This window comes from Hoplias malabaricus, chromosome X2 (assembly GCF_029633855.1).
Source record: "Hoplias malabaricus isolate fHopMal1 chromosome X2, fHopMal1.hap1, whole genome shotgun sequence".
NCBI lineage: Eukaryota > Metazoa > Chordata > Actinopteri > Characiformes > Erythrinidae > Hoplias > Hoplias malabaricus.
The window spans coordinates 8949542-8976799 of NC_089819.1; the positions used below are offsets into that span (position 1 = coordinate 8949542).

The 27258-nt window shown below is 38.7% G+C and overlaps 1 protein-coding gene and 1 pseudogene across 2 annotated transcripts; both read left to right on the forward strand.

The window, feature by feature from the left end:
- The window catches only part of LOC136676576 (uncharacterized), a 310723-nt pseudogene that overhangs the window by 204154 nt on the left and 79311 nt on the right, over positions 1-27258 (forward strand).
- On the forward strand, positions 1571-25331 carry LOC136676617 (rapamycin-insensitive companion of mTOR-like). 2 transcript variants are annotated; one of them, XM_066653726.1, is made up of 39 exons: positions 1571-1668; positions 1870-1917; positions 3035-3132; positions 4964-5028; positions 5163-5294; positions 5389-5452; positions 5601-5727; positions 6234-6403; positions 6569-6636; positions 6963-7030; positions 7164-7246; positions 8063-8150; positions 8288-8378; positions 8510-8576; positions 9660-9740; positions 10159-10259; positions 10451-10601; positions 11236-11337; positions 11479-11525; positions 11709-11844; positions 12028-12227; positions 12816-12942; positions 13242-13406; positions 13570-13646; positions 13908-13986; positions 14139-14248; positions 14335-14422; positions 15284-15376; positions 15688-15794; positions 15962-16188; positions 17545-18161; positions 18437-18747; positions 20416-20593; positions 20926-21004; positions 21383-21595; positions 21955-22101; positions 22750-22873; positions 23032-23170; positions 23367-25331. In XM_066653726.1, the coding sequence occupies exons 1-39, from the start codon at positions 1620-1622 to the stop codon at positions 23424-23426; spliced, it is 4977 nt and encodes a 1658-aa protein (XP_066509823.1). In that variant the 5' UTR covers positions 1571-1619; the 3' UTR covers positions 23427-25331. The 2 variants fall into 2 exon arrangements, with proteins under 2 accessions (XP_066509823.1, XP_066509824.1); XM_066653727.1 differs by having other exon boundaries at positions 17626-18161.

A 27258-nucleotide genomic window follows, 5' to 3' on the forward strand; every position in this document is an offset into this window, starting at 1 on the left:
AATGGGAGCAAAAACAAATGTTGCATTTATATTTTTATTCAGTATATATTTATATTTATATATATATATGCTATGTTTTATTTTATTGTTACTGTCCTTTTATATTCCATTTTTTGGGCCTTTAAATAAAGCTTGTTTGTCAGTGTGTAAGTTTAGTATTTTCTCTCTTCCTTCTGTCTGTAAGAAATGTATTAATTTATAAAGTCTATAATGTCATATACTGTCTCCAATATAAAATTGAGTAGGGTTCTTTATATTTTATTTCATGAATATGTTTTTTTCAGTTCTGAAAATTGCATTTAACTACATTCATGTACTCATGTCATACACGTTTAGTCCATCACTGGGCTTCAGGCACTCACTCAGTCACTTACACCCTCACACATATGGACAGCCACTCCGCCTACCAATGTGTGTTTTAGACTGTGGGATAAAACCGGAGCACTCTGAGGAAATCCACACAGTCCTCTGAGGGTGGAGAACCCTGGAACTGTGTGACTGCTACACTGCCTGTGCCACTCCCTCATGCCTGTTCCCGTACAGTCATTACAACATACACACACAAACTTGGTCATAAACACAGATAGAACAGACATATAAGCGCAGTCATGACAATCTAAAAGGAAACTGCCTCAGCTCTCATACTACTGGACAGGGCTAAATCTGGGTTATATCCGGCTCAAATGAGAAAGTGAAATGAGGAAAATAATCCGGCCTTATATGTAAACTACATTATTGTGTTATTACTCTGCGTGTTTAGGGTATATATGTGTTATATACACAGATCAGCCAAAACATTAAAATGATCTTACTGTCCCATCTCTCAGCTCCACTGACAAGACAGGAGCGCTTTGTATCTTCGACAATTACAGACTGTAGCTCTGTATACTTTCTTATCCCAAATTTCACCCTGTTCTTCAGCGATCAGGACCACCACAGAGAAAGTGTGATTTGGGTTGGGGATCATTCTCAGCGCTGCAGTGACACTGACATGGTGATGGTGTGTTAGTGTGTGTTATGCTGTTATGAGCTGATCAGACACAGCAGTGCTGCTAGAGTCTTTAAAATCCTCAGTGTCTCTGCTGGACTGAGAATAGTCCATCAACCAAAAATATCCAGCCAACAGCATCCTGTTTCCACTGATGGAGGATTAGAGGATGACCAACATAAATTGTGCAGCAGCAGATGTCTCTGACATTTACATCTACAAGATGGGCCAATAGGTGTGGACAGTGAATGGACACCAATTTTTAACTCTAGCAGCACTGCTGTGTCTGATCCGCTCGTACCACAACCACGTCAGTGTCACTGCGGCGCTGAGAATGACCCCCCACCCAAATCAAACCTGGTCCCTTAAAGGTCCTAAACAGGGTGAAAGGGGGCAAACAGACTATGCCGAGCAAAACGTGGACTAAACTATGTCATTGTAGAAACACCAATAACTGCACATTTATGGTAAGTGGAGTTTAAAATAAGTTATTTTAATGTTTTGGCTGATCGGTGGATGTGTGTGGGGGCGGGTCGCTCTCTGCAGTCTGAGTGGGAGCGTGTGCGTGTTCAGTATATGAGCGTGTATGTGTGTGTGTTAGTGTTATCTTGCCCGGTGCTGTGTGCGGGCGATGGCGCTGAGTGTCCGCGGGCGCTGGGGCCGCAGTGTCCGACTCAGAGGTGAGTATCTTCGGCTGCATTGTGCGCTCCTAACCGTGCTATGGAGCTCCGGACCCGGGGCTTTAACGCCGCTCTAGAGCTCCGGACCCGGGGCATTAACACTGCACCTGCCGCTCCGGAATCGGGACATTAACACAACCCAGGAGCTCTGGACCCGGGCTTTAACTCAGCGCTATGTGTTTGTGTCTCTCTGTAACGCAGGGCGCAATGACAGCGGCGAGGAGAACGTACCGCTGGACCTCAACGCAGGTGTGTACCGCTTAAGTGGGGCTAAAGGCAACGCCAGTGGGACAAGTGAGATTGGGGCTAACACTATTAATGCTAACGCTAACAGAGCCATTAGAGTCAACTGAGTTTCTGCTAGTAGTGCTCTGTATAAACCACCAGAGTTGATGCTAACGCCTGCCGAGACATTTAAACTTACACAAACTGTGCTAGGGCTAACTGAGGGAAGCTAAGCTACCTGAGTTAGCATTACCTGAGTTATGGAAAGTATCTTAGGATTTAGAGCCTTTTCTCCTGACTGAGGGCTCTTATCTGAGCTGTCAACGAGGTCAGAGGGAATGACAGCTTTAGCAACCACTTTTATTACAAATGATTATGCACAAATTCTAACGGAGGTAGTTAGCTGTCTGCCAGCACCTCTCTAAAGAAAATGAATATAGAGCAGCATCTGACACTCTAACGGTGAAGAAATGCGAAACTACAAGCTTGTGCCCTATTATCAGCAAAGACGTTAAAGTGTCCTGTGGAGACGGTTAGCAGGGCTAACGTTTGTTTTGCTAACAGTGCTAGCAAAACAAACCTGGGGATTTGAGATGTTCCTCGGTCTTTAACGTGGCGGTTTGGATTTCTGTGTAAACACGCACAGGGAGTAAGTGCAATTCACAGAAACAGATTTGTGTGTGTGTTGTAAATGAACTCTCTGGTCTTAGCTTGTTGTCTGTTTAATATGATCAGTGGTTAATTTTATTTTATTTTTCTAAGAGAAATATTGTTCAGAGTTGCCATTAGAGACCACATGTTTCTACAGAACAGTTTCATATCAGACAAGAAAAGCATTAAATGTGTCTAGATTTAGTCACAGACCCCTGTTCAGGCATTAGCATCCTCCAGCTAGTGATGTCAACACAAAAATATCATTACTGACTACTACACACTTTCAGGACCCATATTATATATTCTCTTTTTTGTTATCATTTATATTTAATAGGATGAAATCTGCTTTTAAATAAAGTTAATTCTGTGATGTTTTCAGAATAGAGGTCATTAGCAGGAGGTATTATTTTCTGCTCTTTGGAACTATTATTGCCTCTTTCCATGCGCTCTAATATTCTGTACAGTGTGACCCTTCTTTCTTATCCAGAGCCCTCTGAAACCATGAGGGAAATTCTCCAGAACATTGCCAAACCTCACGGAGTGTCCAACATGAGGAAGCTTGGCCATCTGAACAACTTCATTAAGGTACACTTGTTAGTTTTCCTTATCTGTGTCAGATCTCTCTGGGGGTGTTTTTATGCTGAGGTGATTTGATTGCACCCAGCTATGAGAGCATTCGTGAGGTCGGGCCACTGTAAACCATCTGAAAGATATTGCTTAAAATCCATCGCTGCAGAGAACACAGTACCACTGATCCACAGCCCAATGGTGGGCAGCTGTGTTTTCCTCTGGCAGACATCTGGCGTTGTACAGATCAGCAAAGACAAATTTCAACTGGTGATCCTAATGACTTTATAACCCCCTTTTTAATTCTCTGCTTGAGATGTAAACAAAGATATTTAGAGTGCTTTGGTTGTAGAGAAAAGTTGGAATTGCTTATAATGGTGTTGATGTTCCCTTTTAAATGTTCCTCACTATGTATGAATTTGTTCTGAAAACACTGACCATAGTTCTGAGAAGGTGTTGTATTTTTTAAGTATATTCCTAGTGGAGAGGGTCATACAGGATGCTGTGAGGTAAAGTTATTGAGTTGAGATTTCCACTGTTATCTTCATTATCATCATCCTCTTTTCGTATGAAGCTCTTTGGACTGGTGGAGTCCACTGGTGACAGTGGTGAGGAAATAAAATGCTCTGTTTTTATTCTAGACATGGAGACGCCTGGTTACATTCTCCACCACTGTAAGGTAATCTGAGTTGAAAATGCTCTAAATGACTTTATGCCTCAGCTGCTGAAACATTTCCCTTTAGTGCTCGCTAATGGGGAAGAGAGAGAGCGAGAGCGAGACTTCTTTAATCTCTGAATACACAGAGAGAGGGGGAGGGAGGGGAAAAATGCTCTCTAATGGAGGGCTTGAGAGAGACTGGTGTATAATAGCTCAGTCTGATAATACACTTCTAATGTCTTACAGAGGGAGTGAGAAATAGTGTGCAGTTTGTTTTTAGAGAAAGTGAGAGAGTGCAAGGGAAAGAAAGAAAGTATGTCTTAAATCTGGACATCATAAGCAATTTAACCTTTTTTTTTTATATTAAACCCTCTGTTGTCATATCTCCTGAGGATAAGCCTGAAATGAAATGAAATGTCCTGGAGCAGTTGCTCATTAGCCCAAAGTCAACATATCCAAACTGAGTGTCTGGTCCCTTCATAATTGGGCTGTGGAGCTGTGGAAGTGTGTTCTCTGGTCTGATGGCGCTCCATCCAGTACCTTTGGGATGAGTCGGAGTGTGCTTTGTGTAATCATCCAATATCATTATTCAAACTCACTAATGCTCTCAAGGCTGCTGTTAAATCCTCAGAACAGTCTTCTAACATGTAAAGCCTTGCCAGAAGAATATAGACTGTTACTCTAGAAAAGAGGGACTATCTCCTGATTAAAATGCCCAGTTCAGGTGTCCACAAACCTTTGGCGATGTTGTTTAATATCCATGTGAGAATAAGGTGGTAATATGTTACAGAAAGAAAGAAGAACCTCTGTGTTATCTACTCTGTTTTTGTAGGTGTTTCACTTTCCCTTTGTGTGTGTGTGTGTGTGTGTGTGTGTGTGTGTGTAAAATGTAAATACATTTAACTAAAATTAGAATGCAATGATTTACAAATCTTATAGATCCATATTTTAACAATAGAACATAAAACATATATCAGATGTTGAAATTGAGATCTACTTATTGATCTACTCTAATAACTTTTACAAGCTTAATATGTCTGTGTTCCAAAAAATGTGCACAAACGTTTCTTTAGCACTTCCACACTACAAGAAATCCCATAAGTGTGCTAGCTGACACTTGTTGACCAAGATGAAATTTGTTTTAAGTTATTACTAAATATCTCTCTCTCTCTCTCTCTCTTTTTCTCTCAGCTGTTGAACAGTGTTGGTCTTAATGAGAAGAAGTTGGGATTTACTTATGAGGAAATAATCGTGTGGTAAAGAGACACACACAAACATGAATTTACCAGTGGATATCTTATATGATGGCAATAAAATAAAATTCTCTGTTAGCACCACATGTAAGTTCAAAACAACACAAATATGAGCTCTCTCTCTCTCTCTCTCTCAGTCTGAGGCTGGCTTTGTTAAATGAGGTGAAGGAGGTTCGGGCTGCAGGTTTGAGAGCATTTCGTTATTTAATTAGGGACAGCAGCATCCTGCAGAAGTTTCTGCAGCTACAGGTGGATTACCTCATCTCCAGGTAAGCCTTCACTCCTGATCTCCTGGAGAGCTGTCACATTTGTTCTCCAGCTGCGCTTTTACACCTGTGTGTATGTGTGTGTAACTTATTGTAGGTGTATAGATATCCAGCAGAGCAACGAGGTGGAGAGGACTCAGGCACTCAGGCTACTCAGAAAGGTGAACACACACACACACACACACACACACACACACACACACACACACACACACACACACACACACACACACACACACACACACATTTACTGGTACACACAGTCACCACAGCAGCATTGATGTATGAAAATTAAATGTCTCTCTGTAGATAATAGCGGTGGATGCTGCATTGTTCCCCATTTCTGTTACTAATGCTCTGGTTGCTGTTGGTAATGATGGATTTCACGAGAAAGACCACATGGTTCTGGCCTGCAACGCGATCATTTGTGAACTAGGTAAAATACACACACACACACACACACACACACAATGTCCCTCATCCAGAAACATTGGATTAAAATTTCAAGTCTATTTGGGAAAGATTTATTCTCTTTTCCTGAGTCACAATTTAAAGGAGCAATCAGTCATTTTCTACACACATTCTTCACCTTCTGAAACACCTGTTATACTGATACTTAGTTGCTTGGACTTATCAGAGTTTCTGTGCTAGATGTATTTTACATATGGCCCTCCCTGTGTGGCTGGTTCATAAACTGGTTCATTCAAGGTTTACTAATTAAGGGTTAATTAATTAAACTAAAGGATTACTTATTTCATCTTATGGGAATTGTAATTTTCAGTTAAGCTGAAGATATTTATTCTGGTTAATATAATGTTTGTGTGTACTATGGCTTTAATGTAGTTTAATGTGAACTATGGCTTTAAAGTTTTTTGTGTGTGTGTGTGTGTGTGTGTGTGTGTGTGTGTGTGTGTGTGTGTGTGTGTGTGTGTGTGTATATAGCATTGAAGAACCCTGAGACTGTGGCTGATCGAGGGGGTTTGAGTACTCTGTTAAAGAATATATTAGATTCTCCACAGAACCGCATCAATGAGGCTCTCATCACTACTGTACTGCATCTGCTCAACCACCCACAAACAAGGAGATATGTACGGACTAACGTGGAGTTAGAGGTACAAACACACACACACACACAAATATAGAAATAAAAAACATTTTTTATCCTCAGCCTATATTACAAATATTGGCTCATGAGTTGTTGATTTTATTTTCTGTTGAAGTATCCAGTAATCTGCATGAGTGTTATGTATTCTTTTTTTTTTTTCTACAACTTTCAGCAAATCTTGGCCCCTTATACAGACTTCCACTATAGACACAACCCAGATATGACAGAGGATCAGCTGAAGTGAGTTTTTATCATTTACTGTCAGATATCTACACTGTAAATTGTGTTAAATAACACATTTTTTGTGTCACCAATTATAATAAGGTTTAGGTCCTCTTTATCACTGGGTTCATTTCACACTTTATTTGTTTCACTCTGTGTAAATTTAGCATTGTAAAGCAGTTTAATCTTGGGTCAGAAGGGGAATGGTGTTTGGACCTTCACTCTGCCCATTACCACAATCATTGTACCATGAGCATCCACATACACAGCTTCCTCTTCTTTTCTTAACATATAAGTGACTTATTACTCCTTAGTTAATGCTAATTGTTAATTCTATTCTGTAGGAAAGATCGAGAGGCTCGGTTCTTGGCTAGTAAAATGGCCATTGTAGCTGCCTTCCGCTCATGGTCAGGTACTATACACTAAAGTAACTCAGTTACTACGGATATTTAAAATTAATTTTATTGATTTACAAATTTTCTTTGTATTATTCTCTCTGTTTACTTCTCTTTCTCTCGCTCTCTTTATCACTCTATCATTTTCAGGAATTATAAACCTGTGTAAAGTTGGTAACTCAGGAATCCAGTCTCTGATTGGTCTGCTCTCTATACCAAATATGGAAATAAGGGTAACAATTTGTCCTCCTTAATCTTGTTACATCCCAAGACATTTATTGTGTGGGTTGTCCTGTTTCTTTCTGTTCTGTTGCTCTGCTCTCTCTCTCTTTTTCTGTCTGCTCTGACTATTAGCATTCAAAGAAAATATTCCCAAAGTTTTAATTTGGCCTAGAAATGTTTGGTCCCTGAATATTGCCTTATCACCTAATGTAGATAAAAGTAATAGAAAAGGGTTTAAGGACAGTACAACTGTATGTAATGCTGTGTAATAACAATACTCCTTGTGGAACATATGCTGCCATCCAGGTGAAGTTTTTTCAGGGAAGATTTATTTCAGCAAGACAATGTCAGACAGCATTCTGAAAGTATTACTTTAGCTTGTCTCCATAGTAAGAGAGTCAGGGGGCTAAAATGAGCTACTTGTAGTCCAGACCTGTCACTTAAAAACATCAGATGCATTAGAGTAACAAAAAAATAACCCCCCAAAAAATAGTGCAATGGAGGCTTGATACAGTTCTTCAGCTGAAATCCTACATCAGGCAAGAAAGGGAAAACAGTTTACTTTCAAAACTACAGAAGTTGGTCTCCTCAAGCTTACAAAGTGTGGTTAAAAGAAGAAGTGATTCAACATAGTGGTAAATATGCACCAGACGCTAATTTTAAAATAATTTGCAGGCATGAAGTTCAAATACGTAAAAAATCAAATACATTATATGAATTAATTTCAATTTATTTATTTATTTGCATACTTACTATGACAAATGTTAAAAATACTTAAGAGAAATAGGCCAAAGTTTGAGTTTAAATTGTGTTTTTTCTTTTAACAGAAAGCCCTTTTGGAGGTGCTTTATGAGATCTTTCGTCTACCTGTTCCTATGGCTACAGCTGATTTTGAGGAAGCTCTTCAGAGCATCGGTATGAAATGTCAGCATTGCACACTGGAGCCTTTAGGGTGCATCACTCTGCTTGGCTTTTTTGCATAAAAATGTATTCATAATAACTTAATTTTTAGAAATGTTGCATCTTCATTTCGTGTGTTTGGCATTGGTTAGGTCCTAGCAGGCTTCAAGACAGTTGGAGGTTGGGTGATGGATTTGTTGCTGCTGAAGCCAAAGTCATCCTCCCTCACAGAGCTAGATCAAGGTGATATGATTAATAATTTATTATTATTATTATTATTATTATTATTATTATTATTATTATCATTATCCTGCTTTGGATGCTAATATAACTACTATGGTTAATGTATATTCTTTGTATGTTATCTCTCTCAGGCCAGACCTCATAGATAACTACTTGGCCCTGATATTGTCCATTCTGATCAACAATGGCTTACTGGAGGTACATGTGCACACACACACACACACACACACACACACACACAAACTCTCATTCCTGTATTCTCTCAAATTCTCATTCTCAAAATCCAGGACATATCCAGTTACTTGTAGCTGATAGACACCTTTATTTCACAACATTATGGTTGAGAAAAATAGTAACCGTTTAACCTGCATTATCAGTGAAGGAACACATCTCCTACCTAGTATTAAACTTACCTTTATTCACACATACAGCTTAGTTTCTCTGGACAAAAATATACCGAATACATTTTAATAAACTAACTGTTGCTTGAAGCGATATTCTGTATTTTTTCCTGGATGTAATCTGTTTATTTCCTATTTTTCTCACAAATAAGTGACTTTTCAATGTAGATTTAGGACTTCATAGTAATTATACCCAGATTATAAAATATAAAGGCGACATTCATGATTGCAATAAAAAAATGAAACTTTTTAATAAAATTCAGATGTTTCCTCGCCATTTGCTAGCTGTTGGGTCTCTTTGCATCCTCAAAACAAGTCTAATTTGTTGACGAATCCCTGATGTCAGGTAATGGATTAACAAACAGTGTGTCTCGGCCCGGTAGCTAGGCTTCCTCTCTTTTTGCTTAGTGAAGTGAAAAGGCATCTGGAGCTTTTTAGACAGAGAGAACTCCAGACTTTTAAAATCATGAAACCGAGATGAGGATATTGCTCTATTCCTTCTCTGAAGGTGGGTGATATAGGCTTACAGTATTTTTGCTGTTTCTGAATACTTCGTGGAAATATCTCTAAATTCAGGAAATGGTTGAGTGCATGAAGGTAAACAGACCAAAGGTACTACAAAACTAAACAGTTTGAGTTCATTCATTCATTCATTCATTATCTGTAACCGCTTATACAGTTCAGGGTTGCGGTAACAGTTTGAGTTACAAATAAGTATTTGTAGAAATTCAAACAGTGAGTAAAACTTCAGACAAGTTGAACTTCAGCTGTGTACACACAAGGGAAGAGAAATAAATGGGTGCTTAAAAGCAGTAGTAAATAGAGAAAGTGATTGCTGAGGTTTTCTATATTTTAAATGTGTGTGTTTGTGTGTGTTCAGGGTTTGGTGGAAGTGGTGACAAGCAGCGATGATCATCTCTCTGTGAGAGCTACAATACTATTGGGAGAGCTTTTGCACATGGTACACACATGTAGTTCATTAATTTGTTTCCTTGAATGAACTTATACTACAGAAATCCCTACTGATGAAGTACTGATATGTATGATTTCTTTCAGGGTTAATAAGGTTTTATCGTATCTTAATTTACAAGTGCATTAAGTGCACATTACAAGTAGATGAGACGCTCCCTGGTGTGTAACTATCTCATTCATGTTTAGCAGGCTGAAGATTCTCCATAAGGGGGTGATTTTAGCACTCAAATGGCTTTGGGAGCTTTGCATTGCTGACAGTGTTTCCTTTTAATTAATTTCCTATAATTACAATATTCAGAGGGAAAAAGGATAAGCAATCTCAGGTGGTACAATAAACATCAATTTATTAACGCATGCATGTTGGCATGACTCTGTATCAAGGTAAATATCTGTGTCTCTCTCTGTAGGCTAGCTCTCTCCTTCCTCATTCCCACAGTCACCACCTTCATTGTCTACCGACCCTCATCAACATGGCTGCCTCATTTGACATCTCCCCTGAAAAACGCCTGTGAGTTTAACAGACATGTACTGTAGTACAAAAGTGCATGGTTTGTATTCTGTGTTTAAAAAAAATCCTACTCTAAATACAAGTTAGCAAATTTTGATTTTCCATGCTGTAAGTAAGTCCAAGTGTGCTTTGTTTGTTTTAACATATTTGAGTAAATCATTGATGAAAATTAGGTTTTTGTTGTGTTGTAGGCGAGCCAGTGCTGCGGTGACAAAGTTGAAGCATCTACATGAGCTGAAGAACAACAGCATTAAGCCTCATAGCCTTTATCTCCAGCTAATCATGCAGCAGAGCTCCCACAGAAACGCGCATCGCTCGCACAGAGACACATTCATTATTAAGGTAATGGTGACACTAGCACAGACACTAAATTGACATATAATGCCTTAAATGTAATTGTGCAGAACGCGAACTGAAATGCACTTCCCTTTTGTGAAGGTCTTTGTTCACATTTTACTTTCCTGTTATATTCTGGCATTTGAGGCTGGTTTCACCAGCCTTTTATTATGATTTTTTTATTTGGTTCCACAATAATACTGTGGTAGTTAATATTCTGGCACATGGGACAAAATGAAATAAGAGAATGGGGTGTATGTCTAGGACTGGGACACCAATCATGGGCTTAATTTGACTAAACAACTCTTGATAGGAGATGCCTGCATAATGACACCTGTAAAGAGCTAGTGATGTAGTGGGTGTTTTGAGTATTCCATGAGTGTTAGGTGTAGCTGGTTGCTGATTGGATCTTAAATGGCCACAGCAAACTTAGTTGTTAGGTGTAGGCTTTAATGTTCACTGATAGAAATGTTGCAGGTAGGAAAAGAGTGAGGTGGGCCCTGTGGAAAACTCTAATGGACTGGCATAGGATATTTTACATTTTATTCTGTGTATAATTACAGTTGGCCTCAGGGAACAGATTATGACTGTTAAAATATTTAAGGCAGTATACAGAACTTAAGAAATGTGTGTGTTGTAGGACACTGAAGATGCACTGATGATGAATCTGAGGGACAGTCAAATCCTTAACCATAAACAAAACCTGGAGTGGAACTGGCTCCTCATCTCTACTGTATTAAAGGTTTTATACTGGAATTATTAAACCCTGTTTTTCCATCTTTTTAATGATGTATATCCATATATTAGTATTTTTTTCTTTATTTTAAGTTTGCATTGAAATCATAAAGTCTTAAAATTTTGGTTTGGTGTTTTGTCTATGCAGTGGCCAAATACAAACCTCAGGAATTACAGGGATGAGCAAATACACAGGTGAGAAGACGATCATTTTATATGATTTTTCATCTAAGTACTGTACCTAATATACAAAAGTGTACAGAACTGCATGTGTTTGTGTTTATATGTTTGTGCATAAGTTGCTGTATTTCTTTCAAACCAACAATAAACTGCTTGGGTTCTTTAAGTTTAGCAATAACTTTTACTCTGTGTGTGCAGGTTTGTGCGAAGGTTGCTGTATTTTTTTAAGCCCAGCAGTAAGCTGTACTGTGTTCTGGAGTTGGATCATCCGAAAGCCAGTCAGCTCACAACTGTTGGCTGTCTGCTTATCTCCTTTCTTCTGGAGAGCGAAGAGGTAAGAAATAGTGAAAGTGGAAAAGAGATTTTTATATTTTTTTGGGGTGGAGGTGGTTTAAAGAACACAGAAACAGACAGTTAAAATTACTTACAACTAGAGTCGGTTATTTATTTATTTTAATGGTGTTACTTTTTTCCTTGTGAAATTCGTTTAATTCTCTCTCTCTTTGTGTTTCTGAAGGATGGTCAAGTATATTTGGAGGATTTGGTAAAAGATATTGTTCATTGGTTAATTCTTTGTTCTGGACTGAAGTCTGAGCACGGTTTTCATAGCAACGGTTTACTGAACACACTGAGTCAGCACTACTTTCTGTTTCTGGGTACAATGTCAAGTCACCCTCTTGGAGTCAAAACCATGGAGAAATGTGGGGTGTTTCAGTGGTGAGAACCACACACACACACACACACACACTTACTTCAGGACTGTTAGGACAGGTTATGATTTAATTCTTTGGTTCCAAATCCACAATGGAAATCTGTATCAAATACTAAAAAATAACATTTCCAGTAGATTTTACCCACTATATCTAAACTATACATAAGCCAAAGTTATCTTTTATCAGGGGTTCAAAAAACAAAAACAAAAGAAGTTTGACACCCTCCTGCCAAAGTCTGAGTTAAATTAAGAACCTGTTGAGTGGACACGGCTTAAATTGCCAAATTCTGAATAATAGCTTTCCATAGCTTTCCATCATTAAGTGACCATTAGCTAACCTCACTTCTAGCAACCATTAACTTTGTTAGCCACAGAAAGTTAAAGGGGATATATTGTACCCTTTTCCCAAACTTTACACGGTTCTCTAGCATTTTGAAACATCTCTGAAATTCTCTGGTCAAATACCACAAGGATCACACAACAATGCAACAGATATCATCAAAGACTTGAGCACTGAACTCCTAATATGGCAATGACACTCACAACAGAATGACCACACTGTTTCCATTTTTGTTTGTGTGTATGTTGCGCAGTCTGTTGAACCTTTGTTCATTGAAGAATCAGGATTTTCTGTTGAAGCTAACCGTGACGACATTGGACTACAGCAGAGATGGACTTGCACGGATCATTCTTTCCAAAATACTAACTGCTGGCTCAGACGTAAGAACTAATTACCTTTACAGATGCCTTTCCCAGTGGAGCAGTAATGAGGCATTTCTTGACAGCTTTTTTAAGTGCAACTCTAATGTAATTGTAAAAAGAACTTTCTCCAATCTAATAGTAATGAAAACTTGTTACTAGTGTTACACTGAGAAATGGGCACAATGGTCAAACAGGTCTGTATGTTCCTAGGGACCTGAGAGATCTAGGGATGGCATCTATGTAATGAGCTCCTTTTTGTTGCTCTTATAACTTACTAGAGCTGAAAATAACAGTTTGATGGTTGTTGTTTGTTTCAGAGTTGTCGTCTGTATGCCACAAAGCACCTGAGAGTTTTGCTGAGAGCAAATGTGGAGTTCTTCAGTAACTGGGGCTTAGAGCTTCTCCTCACTCAGCTCCCGGACCAAAGCAAAGCTGTGTCCACTGAAGCTCTGGACATTCTCCAGGAGGCCTGCGAGGACCGGGTAACTAACACACAACTCTCAGAACAGAGCAGTAATGTACCCACTGAGGTTTTTGATGTCAACTAGGAAGACCACTGGGATCTGGTAATACATGTGCATAGTACCCTGTTGAATTCTTGGCCTTTGTGTATGATTTTCTTTTCTTTCCTCCCCGCCCCCTCAGGCCAATCTTCATGCACTTATTCAGATGAAACCTGCTCTCACTCACTTGGGGGATACAGGATTGTTGCTACTGCTTAGGTAGGTGCACAGTAAAGTTCTGGTACAACATTCCCAACCTTAAAAGGAGCAATCAGTTATTTTACAACCCTTTTATTTGTTTATTACAAAGTGATCATTTACACTTTTAACTGTAAAGTGTATTGCAAATGGGACAAAAGAGCAATGTTTTAGTAAATAACTGTTTGATAGCATGAAGGACATACACTGGAGAAAATGACTGATATTTTTTTTATTTACTCCAGTAGCTATACTTTGTGTGGGTGTTGTTTGTGTTTGTAGATTCCTGTCCATTCCTAAAGGTTTTTCATACCTGAATGAGAGAGGATACATCACTGCTCAGCTCGAGAAATGGCACAGAGTAAGACCCACACTTCTTTATACAGAACCAAGGAAAAGTCAGAGACTACATTTTCTTTCATTTCTGTCCATTTTCAGGAGAATTATAAGACAATAACTTACTTTGCTTTGAATTGGTTAGTATTCTACAGAAAAGTTACTGTGTCTGTGCAGGAATATAACCTGAAGTATGTGGACATGGTGGAAGAGCTGATGAATGAAGCTTTGACCACGTACCGTAAACCTGTGGATGGAGATAATTATGTCCGCCGTAGCAATCAGAGGTCAGGGGTCACATGAACAGGATTGGGGTATTTATTAGATTTTTCACTTGACTTTACTCTGACAGAATGTGTTTGTGTGTCTGTAGGTTCCAGAGGCCAAGTGTGTATCTCCCTATTCATCTGTATGGTGAGCTGGTACATGATAAAACCGGCTGCCTTCTCCTCGAGTCTCAGGTAAAAAAATTTTTTAACTGTATAACATCTTTAAGTTGGAAAAAGTCTTAATAACCAGCTCTATTAACCAAGTACATTTTATTATTTGCATATAATGGCTGGTATGATATTTATTTCTGTTATGTTTGTGTATATCAGTTTTTATATGATATTGAATAATTTATATTCCATTCAGTTCTCCTTATAATGTGGCAGGAAAACTCACTCAGAAAATTTAAGAAGAAATCTTGAGAGGATCAAAGGCTCAAAAGTCATCCTCCTCTGCTCAACACTGGAGCAAAACAATAAACAAAGAGCAGAAATAATTTTACAGGATAAGCTGATAATATATCCTGCACCAATTCACTAGTGTTTACACATTAACTAACTTCTTAACTGTAAATCCATATTTACTTCCCTGTGGACTAAGGCTGTATCTAGCCTCACTGGTACTGTTAATGCATGTCCTATGCCTCTAGTTCCAAGTGGATTTTTTTACACTACACTGGTAACACTACATATGATTGTAGAAATGACTTATGATTGTAGAATGACTTTACAGTAACACCACATTCTGCGTATGTTAATGCCATAGGAAAGCTTAGTTTGAAGTGTGTGAACAATGAGCATTTCTGTTTAGTGTTAAGTAAATGCCCAGTCTTATTAGACAGTCAGTGGACTTAAAGATAAGATGCTCTTGTAGATGCAGGTGGCTCCATGCCATTTCCAGCATCAGGTAAGACAGGATGAGCAGTTGTTCAGTTCAGCATAGAAACACAAACTTAGTTTGCTCTAATATTTGTTTCCTGGTGGTAGCACTGGGAGGTCTAATCAGAAAACGTAACTAAAAACTAAGTGTGTGTGTGTGTGTGTGTGTTTCAGAATGTTGTTCCTGATCTAAGCTACACTGTGCGTTTTCCTGTTCTGGATAATTGGGAGGGAATTAAACACTTGAAGGCAGCTCTGTGGGCTCTGGTGAGTCATACTTATATGATCTAAAATGTAATTATTCAAAAACATTCACAATCCATTTTTTGTGTTTATTGTGATGGTTTGTTTTTTGAGCTGCTGCTTTTGTACTTTTATGCAATATTTACTCAGTTTCCTTGCTCTACTCAACTTTCTCATACTAGAAGCGCTCCACATTGTGTATAGAGGTTTGTTCTGTAAACTGAAGTAAATGAACAACACAAAAATAGAATGTACACGTTTAAATTATATGATTAATTTATTTGATGTCTGTGTGTGTGTGTGTGTGTGTGTGTGTGTGTGTGTGTGTGTTGTAGGGAAATATCGGCAGCTCTACCTGGGGAGTGAATCTACTCCAAGAAGAAAATATAATTCCAGATGTTATTAATCTTGCCCAAAATTGTGAAGTGCTGTCTATAAGAGGGTAACTCACACACACTCACACAAACACACACACGCACAGTGTTCTCAGACACAGAAGTGTTCTCTGGAATAATGGAACTTCGTCCAATATATTTGAACATGTAGTGGAGATTCTGATTTCATTCTCTCTGTCTCTGTCTCTGCCTTTCTCTCTGTCTCTCACTCCAGAGTTTGTGTATATGTGCTGGGTATTATAAGCCGGACTACTCAGGGCTGTGATATTCTGAAAGTTTTGGGCTGGGATTCTGTACGTCATGGTCGGATGCAGCGTTGGCCTGTTGTTGAAGAGACAGAGATGCGGCTTCCGTGGGAATTGTCCTCCATCCCAAGCACGCTCAGTTTGAATTCTGAGTCCAACAGCTCTCAGAAAGACAGCGAGGGTGAAAACCAACCCAGTGAGTGTACAATATGCCCTTAATAGTTCTAGTTACAGAGTGTAGTCCATCTGTTGCTCCATCACGTTTTTCTGTAGTCAGGACACTATTTGATCTGAGGCGATCTGATTCTGACTTGACTGCTATCATCTAAAAATCATGTATTTAAGCTCTGGTTTACATTTAGAGTAATCTTCATATTCAGTGCAGCTGAGTGCCATGGGGAATATAAATGTAACCAAATTAAAATCAAGAGATAACCGTTCATTCATTCATTGTCTGTAACCACTTACTCAGTTCAGGGTCACGGTGGGTCCAGAGCCTACCCAGAATCATTGGACGCAAGGCAGGAACACACCCTGGGGGGATGCCAGTCCTTCACAGGGCAACACACACACACACACCCCCCTACGGACACTTTTGAGTTGCCAATACACCTACCAACGTGTGCTTTTTGACTGTGGAAGGAAACCTGAGCACCCGGAGGAAACCCATGCGGACACAGGGAGATCACAGAGATAAACATGTAATAATAAAAATTTAGCACATTAGAATACGAAAAACATTAGATCATTGTGACATTAAGGTTTTTTTTGTTTTTGTTTTTTTAAACTTTACACTCTTACCCCGTCCCTTTTTTTTATATATATATGTATTTACAAAACACAATCATGTTCATGGGAAATCTTTTCTTTGTATTTTAGTCAGTTCAAATGTTCAAGTGATATAAAAAAAATCAATTAATCATGTTTGTTTTGCGGTTGTCTATAGTGTATGTTTTAATTGGTTTTCAATATAGTGTGTGGATTTTAATTGTACTATACTAGTAATACTAAAAGTGGAAGGTAGAGAAATTAAAGAACACAACATGCAGAGAAACAGAACGTATCTTGAATGACGCAGTGTGGTGGTATTTATTTCTATAAAAATACAGACAATGCATATTAGTAATGAAAAATATATTTCTGAGGCAGTTAGAGGCTCTGGGCAGGCAATGTCCCCTACTACCTTCTGTCCAACATGCCTAGGGCAGTCACTACACCAGGGGTGTTTTTTTTCTGTCAGAAACAAATCATCTGTCTTTATAGTATAACCTCAAAAATACAAAACAGATCCTGTATACCGTATCGGTTCAATACAAATAATGTCTTTTAATCTCCAAATACAGGGGGCAATTCTTTATTTTACGGGACAACTTATTTGGGGTGGCTAAAGCAACCCCTAAAACAGGTCTAATGACACCACTGCTATTTCATGGTTTCATGAACTTTCATGGTTTTATGTTATCAAATGTAGTAGAAGATTTGCATTTTTAGTGCAGAATAAGAACAAGTTGATTAAAAATGATTACAGTATATTTTGGTTTTTTTTCCTCAGGTGTGTATTGTGTGGATGCTGAGAGTGAGAGTGTAGCACACTGTGCTGAGGAAACGTCTGTGTGTTTGGATTCAATTACAGCAAAAGACCAGAATTCTCCAATCAGCCTGCTCTCGTCATCACGTGTCGTTAGAAATCGTTTCCTCACTTCTCTTACACTGCCGAGCATAAACAAACAACCCAAACCCTCCATGCACATCAGACTCTCCAAACACACAGGAGACAAAGCTCTAGACACACCTCATGCAGGTGAGGGAGAGCTACACATTTTGAATACAGAAGAACAAGACCTTCACACACCACTTAAAGAAGAGAAAGACCTCCAGACAACACACGCTGAAGAGCAAGACCTCCAAACCTCTCACACACACAGAGCTGGAGGTCAAACGCTGATGGTGGAACAGAAGGGCAATGATGGCTTGTCACCCTCTGGACCCCCAGGGGGGCCCATCACACTGAAAAGCCGCAGCCAGAGCTTCAACACTGACACTACAACCAGTGGCATCAGCTCCATGAGCTCATCCCCCTCCAGGGATACCACATCTGCTGTTACCACAGAAACAGACAGGGTCAGCATTAGCACCATTGTCAGTGGCTGCACGCCCAGAACCCACACAGTGAGTATTTAGTGCTAACAGAGGCTTGTCTTTCTGGGATTTTGAGGGTGGATTTGTTGTTTTTAATGTGAATGTGAATGTGATATTAAACCTAAGTTGGGCAGTTGATGGGTGATTTATCACATCCTGATTGACATGATTAATTTGGATGAGTTCATGCTAAATACTACAGGACAGACAAGGAAATTTTAACAGCACTTGTCTTACTAGTCAAAAACTGAATCTCTCTCTCTCTCTCTCTTCTCTCTCTCTCTCTCTCTCTCTCTCTCTCTCAGAGTGTAAGTGGGTGTCTGGCACCTCCAGGTTCTGCTCACACTCTTCCTCGCCGGGCTGTCTCTCTTCGCTCCTCTCCTTCCTGCTCCTCCTCTTCCTCTGCAGTGAGGAGTCTGATGGACTGCAGCAGCTTTACCTGGCGGGACGCTATGGGCTATGCTACGCTGAGGCGTCTGCAGCAGCAGAGGATCCACCCATCTCTTTCACTCTCTCACAACCAAGCGCTAACCTCCCCTACTAAAGATATACTGTTCACGGATGCTATTACCATGAAAACCCGGAGCCTGGACCTGCGCCTCCATGCCCCACGCAGGTATCACATGATCAAATTCACCTTTTTTAAATCCTACCACACATAAATCCAGTTTATAAAAAATTTGTGGGCAGAAACAATTCCTACTTAAATCCCACCACATGGAACTACAGATAAAAAGAAAGATATTGGCATGTATAACGGCCTCTGAAATTCCCTCCAATATTAAAGGCAACATAGATGATTTTGGAGAACTCCTGTTCTCATAACAAAACAACTCCCCACATCCTTTGTGTTCATTCAGAAGCTCAGCATCTTTTTAAGGTGAAATGGTATGTTTGAGTAAGAAACAGACTGTACAGTAGACATGGTTGAAGTTAAACTTGCTTGCTTTATTATTTAAAAAAATTTTTTTTTTTAAATGTTTGAATTAATTTGAAACTAATTTTAACTCAAGCCGTTTAGTTCAAAGGTCTCTCCACTGTCCAGACAACTCCAGATGCTATTTATTGGCCTTGTAATAACTTTCAATGGAGGGTGAGAGCTCTGTAGCCAGTTCGGACCAAAACATTTAGTTTCTTTGCAGTTTACAGAGCCAGTGGTGTGTACAAATCCTAGACAGGAGAATTAGCAAATGGTGAGGAAATGGTCAATTTTATAAAATGGATACTGGATTAAAATGGTGAACATGGACTTTAAGGTTGTTAACCACTGTTATATTTATATGATATAGGTTGGTATTTCACATTTCACACCACCATACATTCTGTCAAATAGCAGTCCTTATTAAATCATGGGCAAGTACCTGCCCAATTCCATTTTAAACCCCATCAAACAGAAAAAAACAAACAAACAGACAAAACAGTATGGGTGGATAAAATCCCACTTTAAATCACATCAAACACAAAATTTTTTTAAGCCTGTAGTTCTGATTTAATTAAATCTTTTGATGGTGTTTAAAAGATTGTTGTTTTTCTGCTGGTTTTTTAGCCACTCAATAAAGAGACACAGCTACTTTGGTCCAATCCACCGCCGAGTCTCCAGAACCCTACAAATGCGGTGCGTGGGATCTATCAGCACAGGATCATCTCCTGTGCTGCGTTGACTAGACCTGTGTAGATTAGATTTCCCTGAACAGGTCAGATGCTCCCTGGGTAGGGATGAGCGGTATCCACATTTTTCATACAGACATATTCAATTTAAAAAAAAAAAAACTTTCTTAGAGAACAAATTTCAGTGACCGGTTTTGAAAATAAGTGAACTAAGACGGTTCTGCACTGTTTAGAAGCAGAGGTCGGCAGCTAACAGGCTCTTGATTTAGCACACCACAGCACATCATTTTCCATCGGACTGAGACTCAAAACCAAGCCAATACCGTGGTATAGGGTATAATCATTATACCGCCCAACCCTATCCCTGGGTATATTAAACTTGCCATGGGTAGATCCTGGGTAGGTCAAACTAGTCCAGTTAGATTTAGGGGAGGTTATTCCTGTCCTGTGTAGCTCAGACCAATCCAAAGTAGATATTTGGTAGATCATGCTTCTCTGCGTTAGAGGTTATAACAGATTTGTCCAAAGTAGATCTTTAGTAGAAGACACTTGGGCTGGCTCGATCTTTGGTAGATCAGACCTACTCCAGGTGTATGTTGGTTAGGTTGTAGATCAGATTAGTCCCAATACATTTTGAGTAAATTAGACTTGTAGAATCATTGTTGTTGTTCAACAGGTTTCTGAAGGCCCTGAGCTTTGTCTCTCTGGATAAAGAGGAGCTCCTGAGTCCCGTAAACCACGGCTCTCTACAACGCTCCACCTCACTGCGCTCAGTTGTCTCTAGTGCTGCGATCAGCTACAATGAGGATTACATGGGACTTGCGCTGCCCACAGATATTACTGACTTCTTCCATGTAATTATATTTTATACTCAAATAAAATGCTGCCAAATGTGATCTCTTATTAACTGAAATCAACTGAACCAGATTAGGTGGTTGCAGAAGATGAATTAATAAATAATTTATAATACTTTTTATACCAAATCTAATTAGATTGTCTAATATACATTTTTTTTGAGTTTGTGTCTTAAACTTGTTATCTTCGTCCATGTTCCTATGTAAGGTAACTTAAAGTACCTTAATTCTTTTCCAGATAATGTTCAGAAAATTATTAGAATTATTAGATGTATTGACTGAAATTGAAATTTATATATGTATGTTTTAATGAACGATCCTGTGTTTTACAGATTAATGAGAGCTCATATTTCCAGGAGAAAATGAGTCCTCCAGCTGTAGAAAAATTATTTTTCTTCGGAGACTCAGAAAGTGAGGCTTTAAAATGTCATAATACTTTTAAAGAAGCAATCAGTCATTTTAGCAAGTTGAATTGACAGAAAATATTTATGAAATTGGAAAAAAATAACCAGTATGTATGATGTGTATATATCCCTGTGTGAGCCAGTGGCGAGTACTCAACAGGGCAGGTGTTTACCACATGGGGGTGGCCATGTTTAAAATGTTAAGGATCAGTACAGAATCTCTAATACTTCTAGGCCACTCCGACTCATTCAGAATCCATTGACTGACTGCTCCTAGGACAACTACATGGTTGCTTATTCATTTCAGCAGTATAGATTAATTGAATATAAATAAGGCTTGTTTACATGTATATTCTTGTTTATGTGTGTGTGTATGTGTATAAAGGGTTGATGGACAACTGTCGAGCTGCTCTGAAACAGAGGGTCAGTATTACAGAGCTGTTGAGCAGCAGTCGACCAGAACAACGCCATCTTGTTGATGGAGAGGAGAGCACAGGATTAAAGGAGCACACTGATCAGAACTGTCTTTACTGCAGCGCCCTCACAGTTTTGGGGGAACACACAATTACACCTCTCAACAACACACACATCCGCCCAGGTGAGCACTCAGACATCTCTCAGAAACACACACATCTGCAAAGTGAACACGCCGGCATTTGAATGGTGAAGCAAAATTCAAACCAGTATAATTTCTTGTCAAGAGCACACCCAGTGTTATTTAAAATCTACATATTTAGGGCCACAGGGTTTCATTAGGGTTCAGTTTTAAAGCAGGTTTAATCATTACAGTTTACCAAATGATGTTTACCAAAATATACGTGCACTGTGTTGTTAAAGCCCGCTTTTCAGGCTGAGTACTGTTTTATTTTAATTTCATATAGTGTCCCAATTTGATTTGAATCATTTTGTATAATGTCCTGATACTAAAATAAGGTCTCTTTCTGTCCGTCTGTTTAGATTTGTCCGACGGTCTCTGGCCCAAACCATCTCTTTCTCGTCTAGAGGTGGTGCCCCAGTCCAAATTTTCTGGAGTCTCAGGGTGTAGTGACGCAGCAGTCAGCAACAACTCGAACAGTTCTACGCCCGGCTCTGAGATGCTGCTCGGTCAGTGTGTGTGTGTTCATGAAATAAATAAAAAACCCTAAAAGAAGCTGACAAACACAAACTAGTGCAGCAGTTAGATTCAAGAACCTAAACCGTTATCTAAACATTCCACTTTACCACTTTAAATCATGCAGTACTTATGTGCTTCAAAAAACGTCATACTGAAAATTTCCATTCCACATAAAATGGTGTGGCCTTACAGGGAATTTACATCTTTTACAGTATGCTGTACATAATATCGTTAACAAATTTATTGTTAACAATGTCAACATGTGTTTGGTGAGCACCTGTTGAATGTGGCACTTACATTCTGTCATCAAGTGTTGTTTATAGAATTATCTGTACCTCCTTTACATTCAGCTCAAGAGTTACATTCTGATGCCTAGGTAGCACCATCTTAAGGTGAAAAAGAACATTAACATCTAAAGGGGCCAGATGTAAAGGCAACTATGTCTCAGCATTTTTGGCTGCTGTGTTTTTTCTGTGTAACAGCCAGGATGTAGCGGTTGTAAGGCGGTATGAGCTTTGTGCTTATACAAGCTTAGACTCCTAGTGATATTAGTTCTGTTGGGTTTAATGTTCAGTGTAGAAAGACCTTATTTACAAACTGTAATGTCACTTTCTCTCTCTGTGTGTGTGTGTGTGTAGGTTGTAAAGTGTTCTCAGAGGATGGACCGGCATGTAGGGTTCTACTGAGGAAGGAAGTTCTGCGTCTTGTCATTAACCTTAGCTCGTCTGTTGGAACCAAAGGAAATGAGAAGGGCCTCTTAACGTAAGAGCAGTTTAAAGACCTCAGTAATGCTCTTGTGATTGATTACAATCGCATCTTCACAGCAATGCTCTAACATCTAGTGTAAAGCATTTTTAGAGGAGCAAATTATATTAGTGTAGTAAAGTGTGTGTGTGTGTGTGTGTGTGTGTGTGTTCCAGTATAAAGGAGAAGTTCCCCTCTGCGTTTGATGATGTGTGTCTGTATTCTGAGGTTTCATTTCTTTTGGCAAACTGCAAGTTTCGCCTCTCATCCAGAAGATTCATTCAGGAATTGTTCCAGGATACACACTTTTTGCCGGTATGCGTGCATGCACACACACACACACACACACACACACACACACACACACTTTAGTCTTTTAGAACTACACAGACACACACACTCTTCTCTGAAACTCGCATACACTTTTTAGTCTGGTGCAGGCCCACACCCTAACATAAAGTGTTCTTCACTAATCTAATCTTGTCCCTTCTACCTGTGTGTTTCTCTGCAGCTGTTTGACGAAGCCGAAGCGGTTTTATCCAAAGCAATCAAATGTCCCTTTGAGTCCTAAGAGACATTTTTTAATCCCTTATCTTTCCTTCCATCGCCAAATCTCTCCATCCATCTGGGAAGAGAAAAACAAGAGATGGGCAAAAAATAGGCAGACTTTCTCATTGAAAAGATCTCCATCTGCTGGACGTGCACTGACCAGAACAAGGTGAAATGGATCACCAAAGTATAACCAAACCAGAACCAACAAAGATAAATTGCTGGAGTTCTGCGGTGAAATAACTGTCGCACTTTACCTCGAAAATGAAGCTCTGAAAAAACACTAAAACTGAAGGAAAAGGCTAGGGGTAGGATCTCAAGCCTTTGATCAAAGAACTGACATGAGATTAGCATTGATGTTTCAACTATTTATTTTTCCTCATTTTGTCTGTCTGTGTGTTCTTCAGTCTAGACAATCGTGTGTGAATGTGTTTTATTGCACAAAAAGTCCATGTAACTTTCATCCCACTTTAGACTTGAGTTACCGCATGCAAAACAGTGAATAATTCCTTTGAATCTCATGTCCATAAGGATTTTTAAGGATTCATATGGAACACTAGATACTAGTCTCTGAATTAGTCAGTGAGTGTCTGAGACTGACTGAGTCAAGGTCCCACAGGCTGCGTCGGCTGTGAAGGAAATTTAATTTTATATATGTAATAAAAGCTTTAGGAAGATATGAATGTTAACTAAAAGCTTTTTCTTAAAAATTACTGACTGCACTTCTGCTGCTGCTGCTGTGGTTTGGCTTTATCATACATGTCGTACTGTCAAAAGTTTTAGGACACAGCTTTTTAATAAGAGAAGCACCTCATGGAACAGACTTGTAACTAACTCTCATATGTACTCACTCAAGCACATTTATGAGACGAGGTCACTAGGTGTCTTGTTAAATTTGTGAAACATATCGAATAAGATTGTGTTTAAAATGGCACAGAATTGTACGGGTATACAGTAGATTCTTTTAATTATTCATTATAATTATTGAAAATATATGAATATTGTTGTTCCTGAGGAAAATCTAAGTTTACAATTTCAAGGTGTCCTGAAGCTTTTGAGACTTAGTGTATTTTTGTATGTTAGATTAAGCCGGAGGATTTTGGTACAGAACGTTATCCTCTGTCCTGAATGTTCTAGGGATGGGACAAACATCAGATTTAATGATATACCGTGATATAAAATGGATCGACTCCCCAAAATCAGCCAGAAAGGGATCTATACACAATCTAAAAAGTGTGCTCTGATTCAAAGCAGTAGTTAAAACCTTTTTCCAGAATTCAGGCGGAGTTCTGCATGCTCATGGGTATATGGCACACATAACACCTTAGAATGCCAGACATAAGCTAGTGCAGATGCTTTTAACTAGTAACAATTTTTGCAATGATCTTGATAATATGTTTTAAGACTTTGTAACGTCAGGTTTCATTGTAATACACTGTAGCAGTTCTGTAGTGTTTTAATGAACAGGTACTAGAATGCTTTATGGAAACTTGAAAAATCCTTACAGTCATTTAAATGTAATTATACAGATTTAAGGCAGGTATTATAAGGCATTTAAAAGTAATACATAACGCCTTATGTATACATATATAAGAAAATCTTCAATTTAATATTGTCCCATTCCTAGAAGCAGTAGGTTTAACCTGATTAGTTGTATTCTGAACTCTTCCACCAGGGAGCGCTGCAGTCTACAGGGGTATTGAGCGGAGAAAGACTGAAATATACTTCATTTTCTAAATGAGCTTCAGTTGGATTATTATTATGATTTTTTTTTTTTTTTTTTAAATGAGAGAGTTCTATTTTTCCTAAAGATAATATTGATAAATGACTGCAGTTTAAAAGCGTTTTGGCAGATGGTTTATATGATTTGTTTATAAAGTGTACAGATGGTGTGCAGTGTTCAAACCCTGTCAAAGATTATTATTATTATTATTATTATTATTAATAAATTTGTTTACAAAGGAAAGCAGTCTGAATATTGTCTCTCTGCTTGTGTGTGTGTGTGTGTGTGTGTGTGTGTGTAAAAATATCAATCATAACATTATGACTTGTTTCTACACTCCCTGTCCATTCTCTCAGCTCCCCCATCCACAGGAGCATTTTGTAGTTCTACAATTACAGACTGTAGTCTTCTGTTGTACTTGTTTGCCCCTATTTTAATGGTCATGACCACCACAGAGTTCTAACAAGACTTCAGCTGCTGAACAGTTCGTTAGCTATTGTCTGATTCTTCTCAATGTTAAATGTGTTTGAGTCATTCAAATGATGCACGTTATATGCTCATACTGCACTGTATAGTATATGTTTTTAATATGTTAATATTTTTTTAATTATTATTGCTTGACATTCTGTGGAAGCACTGAGTCACTGAGAAGGCAAAGTGTGTGTGTGTTTGTGTTTGTGTAATGAATTGTGGAAGTGAGAGCTTGTGTGTGTCATGAGATAAGAACGACAGATAGGCAGAGAAAAAAACAAAGTTGCTCAAACCTACTTTCAAAATCTCAGAGCTGCAAGCATTAGATAAAACTCAAAAAGTCAGAAATGCTTTCACACAGAGATGAGTTTTGCTTCAAATAAAAAAGTGCTTATAATAAACAATAACACAACAGCATATACAAAGCCTGTTTCCCAGGAAAAAGTATGTTTATGTAAAATGTAATTAGAGCAGAAAGCTGATTCAAATGAAAAGACAAATCCCAGTCCTAATTTTGAACAAGCTCCAAATATGTCAGGATCAATGCATGTTTACCATTGTATTACAAATATGTACAAAATGTTTTGAGTTTAATTTTTGCCCGGTTTGGCTTGGTACAAGATTTTGCTGTGGAACAATCCATGGTCACAATATACATCTCCACATAATGGAAACTTCTCACACACGAATGTCCCCCACGCCATGACAGAGTATATATTGTAGATGGTGAAACACCTGAATCCTTTGTTGTGTTGTGATGAGGAATATACTTTTTAAAACTATAATGAGCCATGTCCCCTCTTTGATCTCACAGACAAAAACCTTTTATGTACACACCTATTATTGTGTAATGTTTCGAAATGTGTACTGTTGCCATGTCCCTTTATTTATTTATTTATTTTTTTGTTTGTTTCTTTTTTGAGTGTATTGAAGATCAAATACGAATTGTGTTTATATTTACAAAACGCAGTCAAGGTGCTCAGTGAATACAAGAGACAGCTTTGTACATTTGTTAGTGGAAAAAAGATCAGGAAAATGAACAAATATAATGTATTTATGACATTTACAAAAATCTCACAGCTTTTCCAGAAACAGGATTTGTAATTTAAACATAGTCTGTTACACCCCAAGGTGGGTAACACTTCACTTTAGGTGTTTGTTCATTATGCTTTGTGACATAAAAGATCAATAAAGGCTTACTGCAGCAAACAACTTTGGTATTAACCCGTCCTACGGTGAAACTGATCAGACACTTAGTTATCAATAGTATATTGTAATGAAATAAATGTGCTTTAATTTCTAATAAACTTTTTGGGACTTTACCATGCAGAATTTAGACTGGTCACTGTCAGGGACATCTCCACTTTCCCCTGCCCAGATTGAAGTTGGAGAAAACACCTACATCTGGAACAGAGGGTCGTATAATGAACACTCTAGGCCAGAGGTTGTCAAATTGTGGTACGTGTACCTCATGAAGCAACAAGTTGTGGTACGCCAGATGTGGTACCACTTAGTTAAAGAATTAATTAATAACTACAAATCTGAAGGGCGACACAGTGGTGCAGCAGGTAGTGTCGCAGTTACTCAGATCCAGGGACCTGGAAGTTGTGGGTTCAAGTCCTGCTCTGGGTGACTGTCTGTGAGAGGTGTGTTCCCCCTG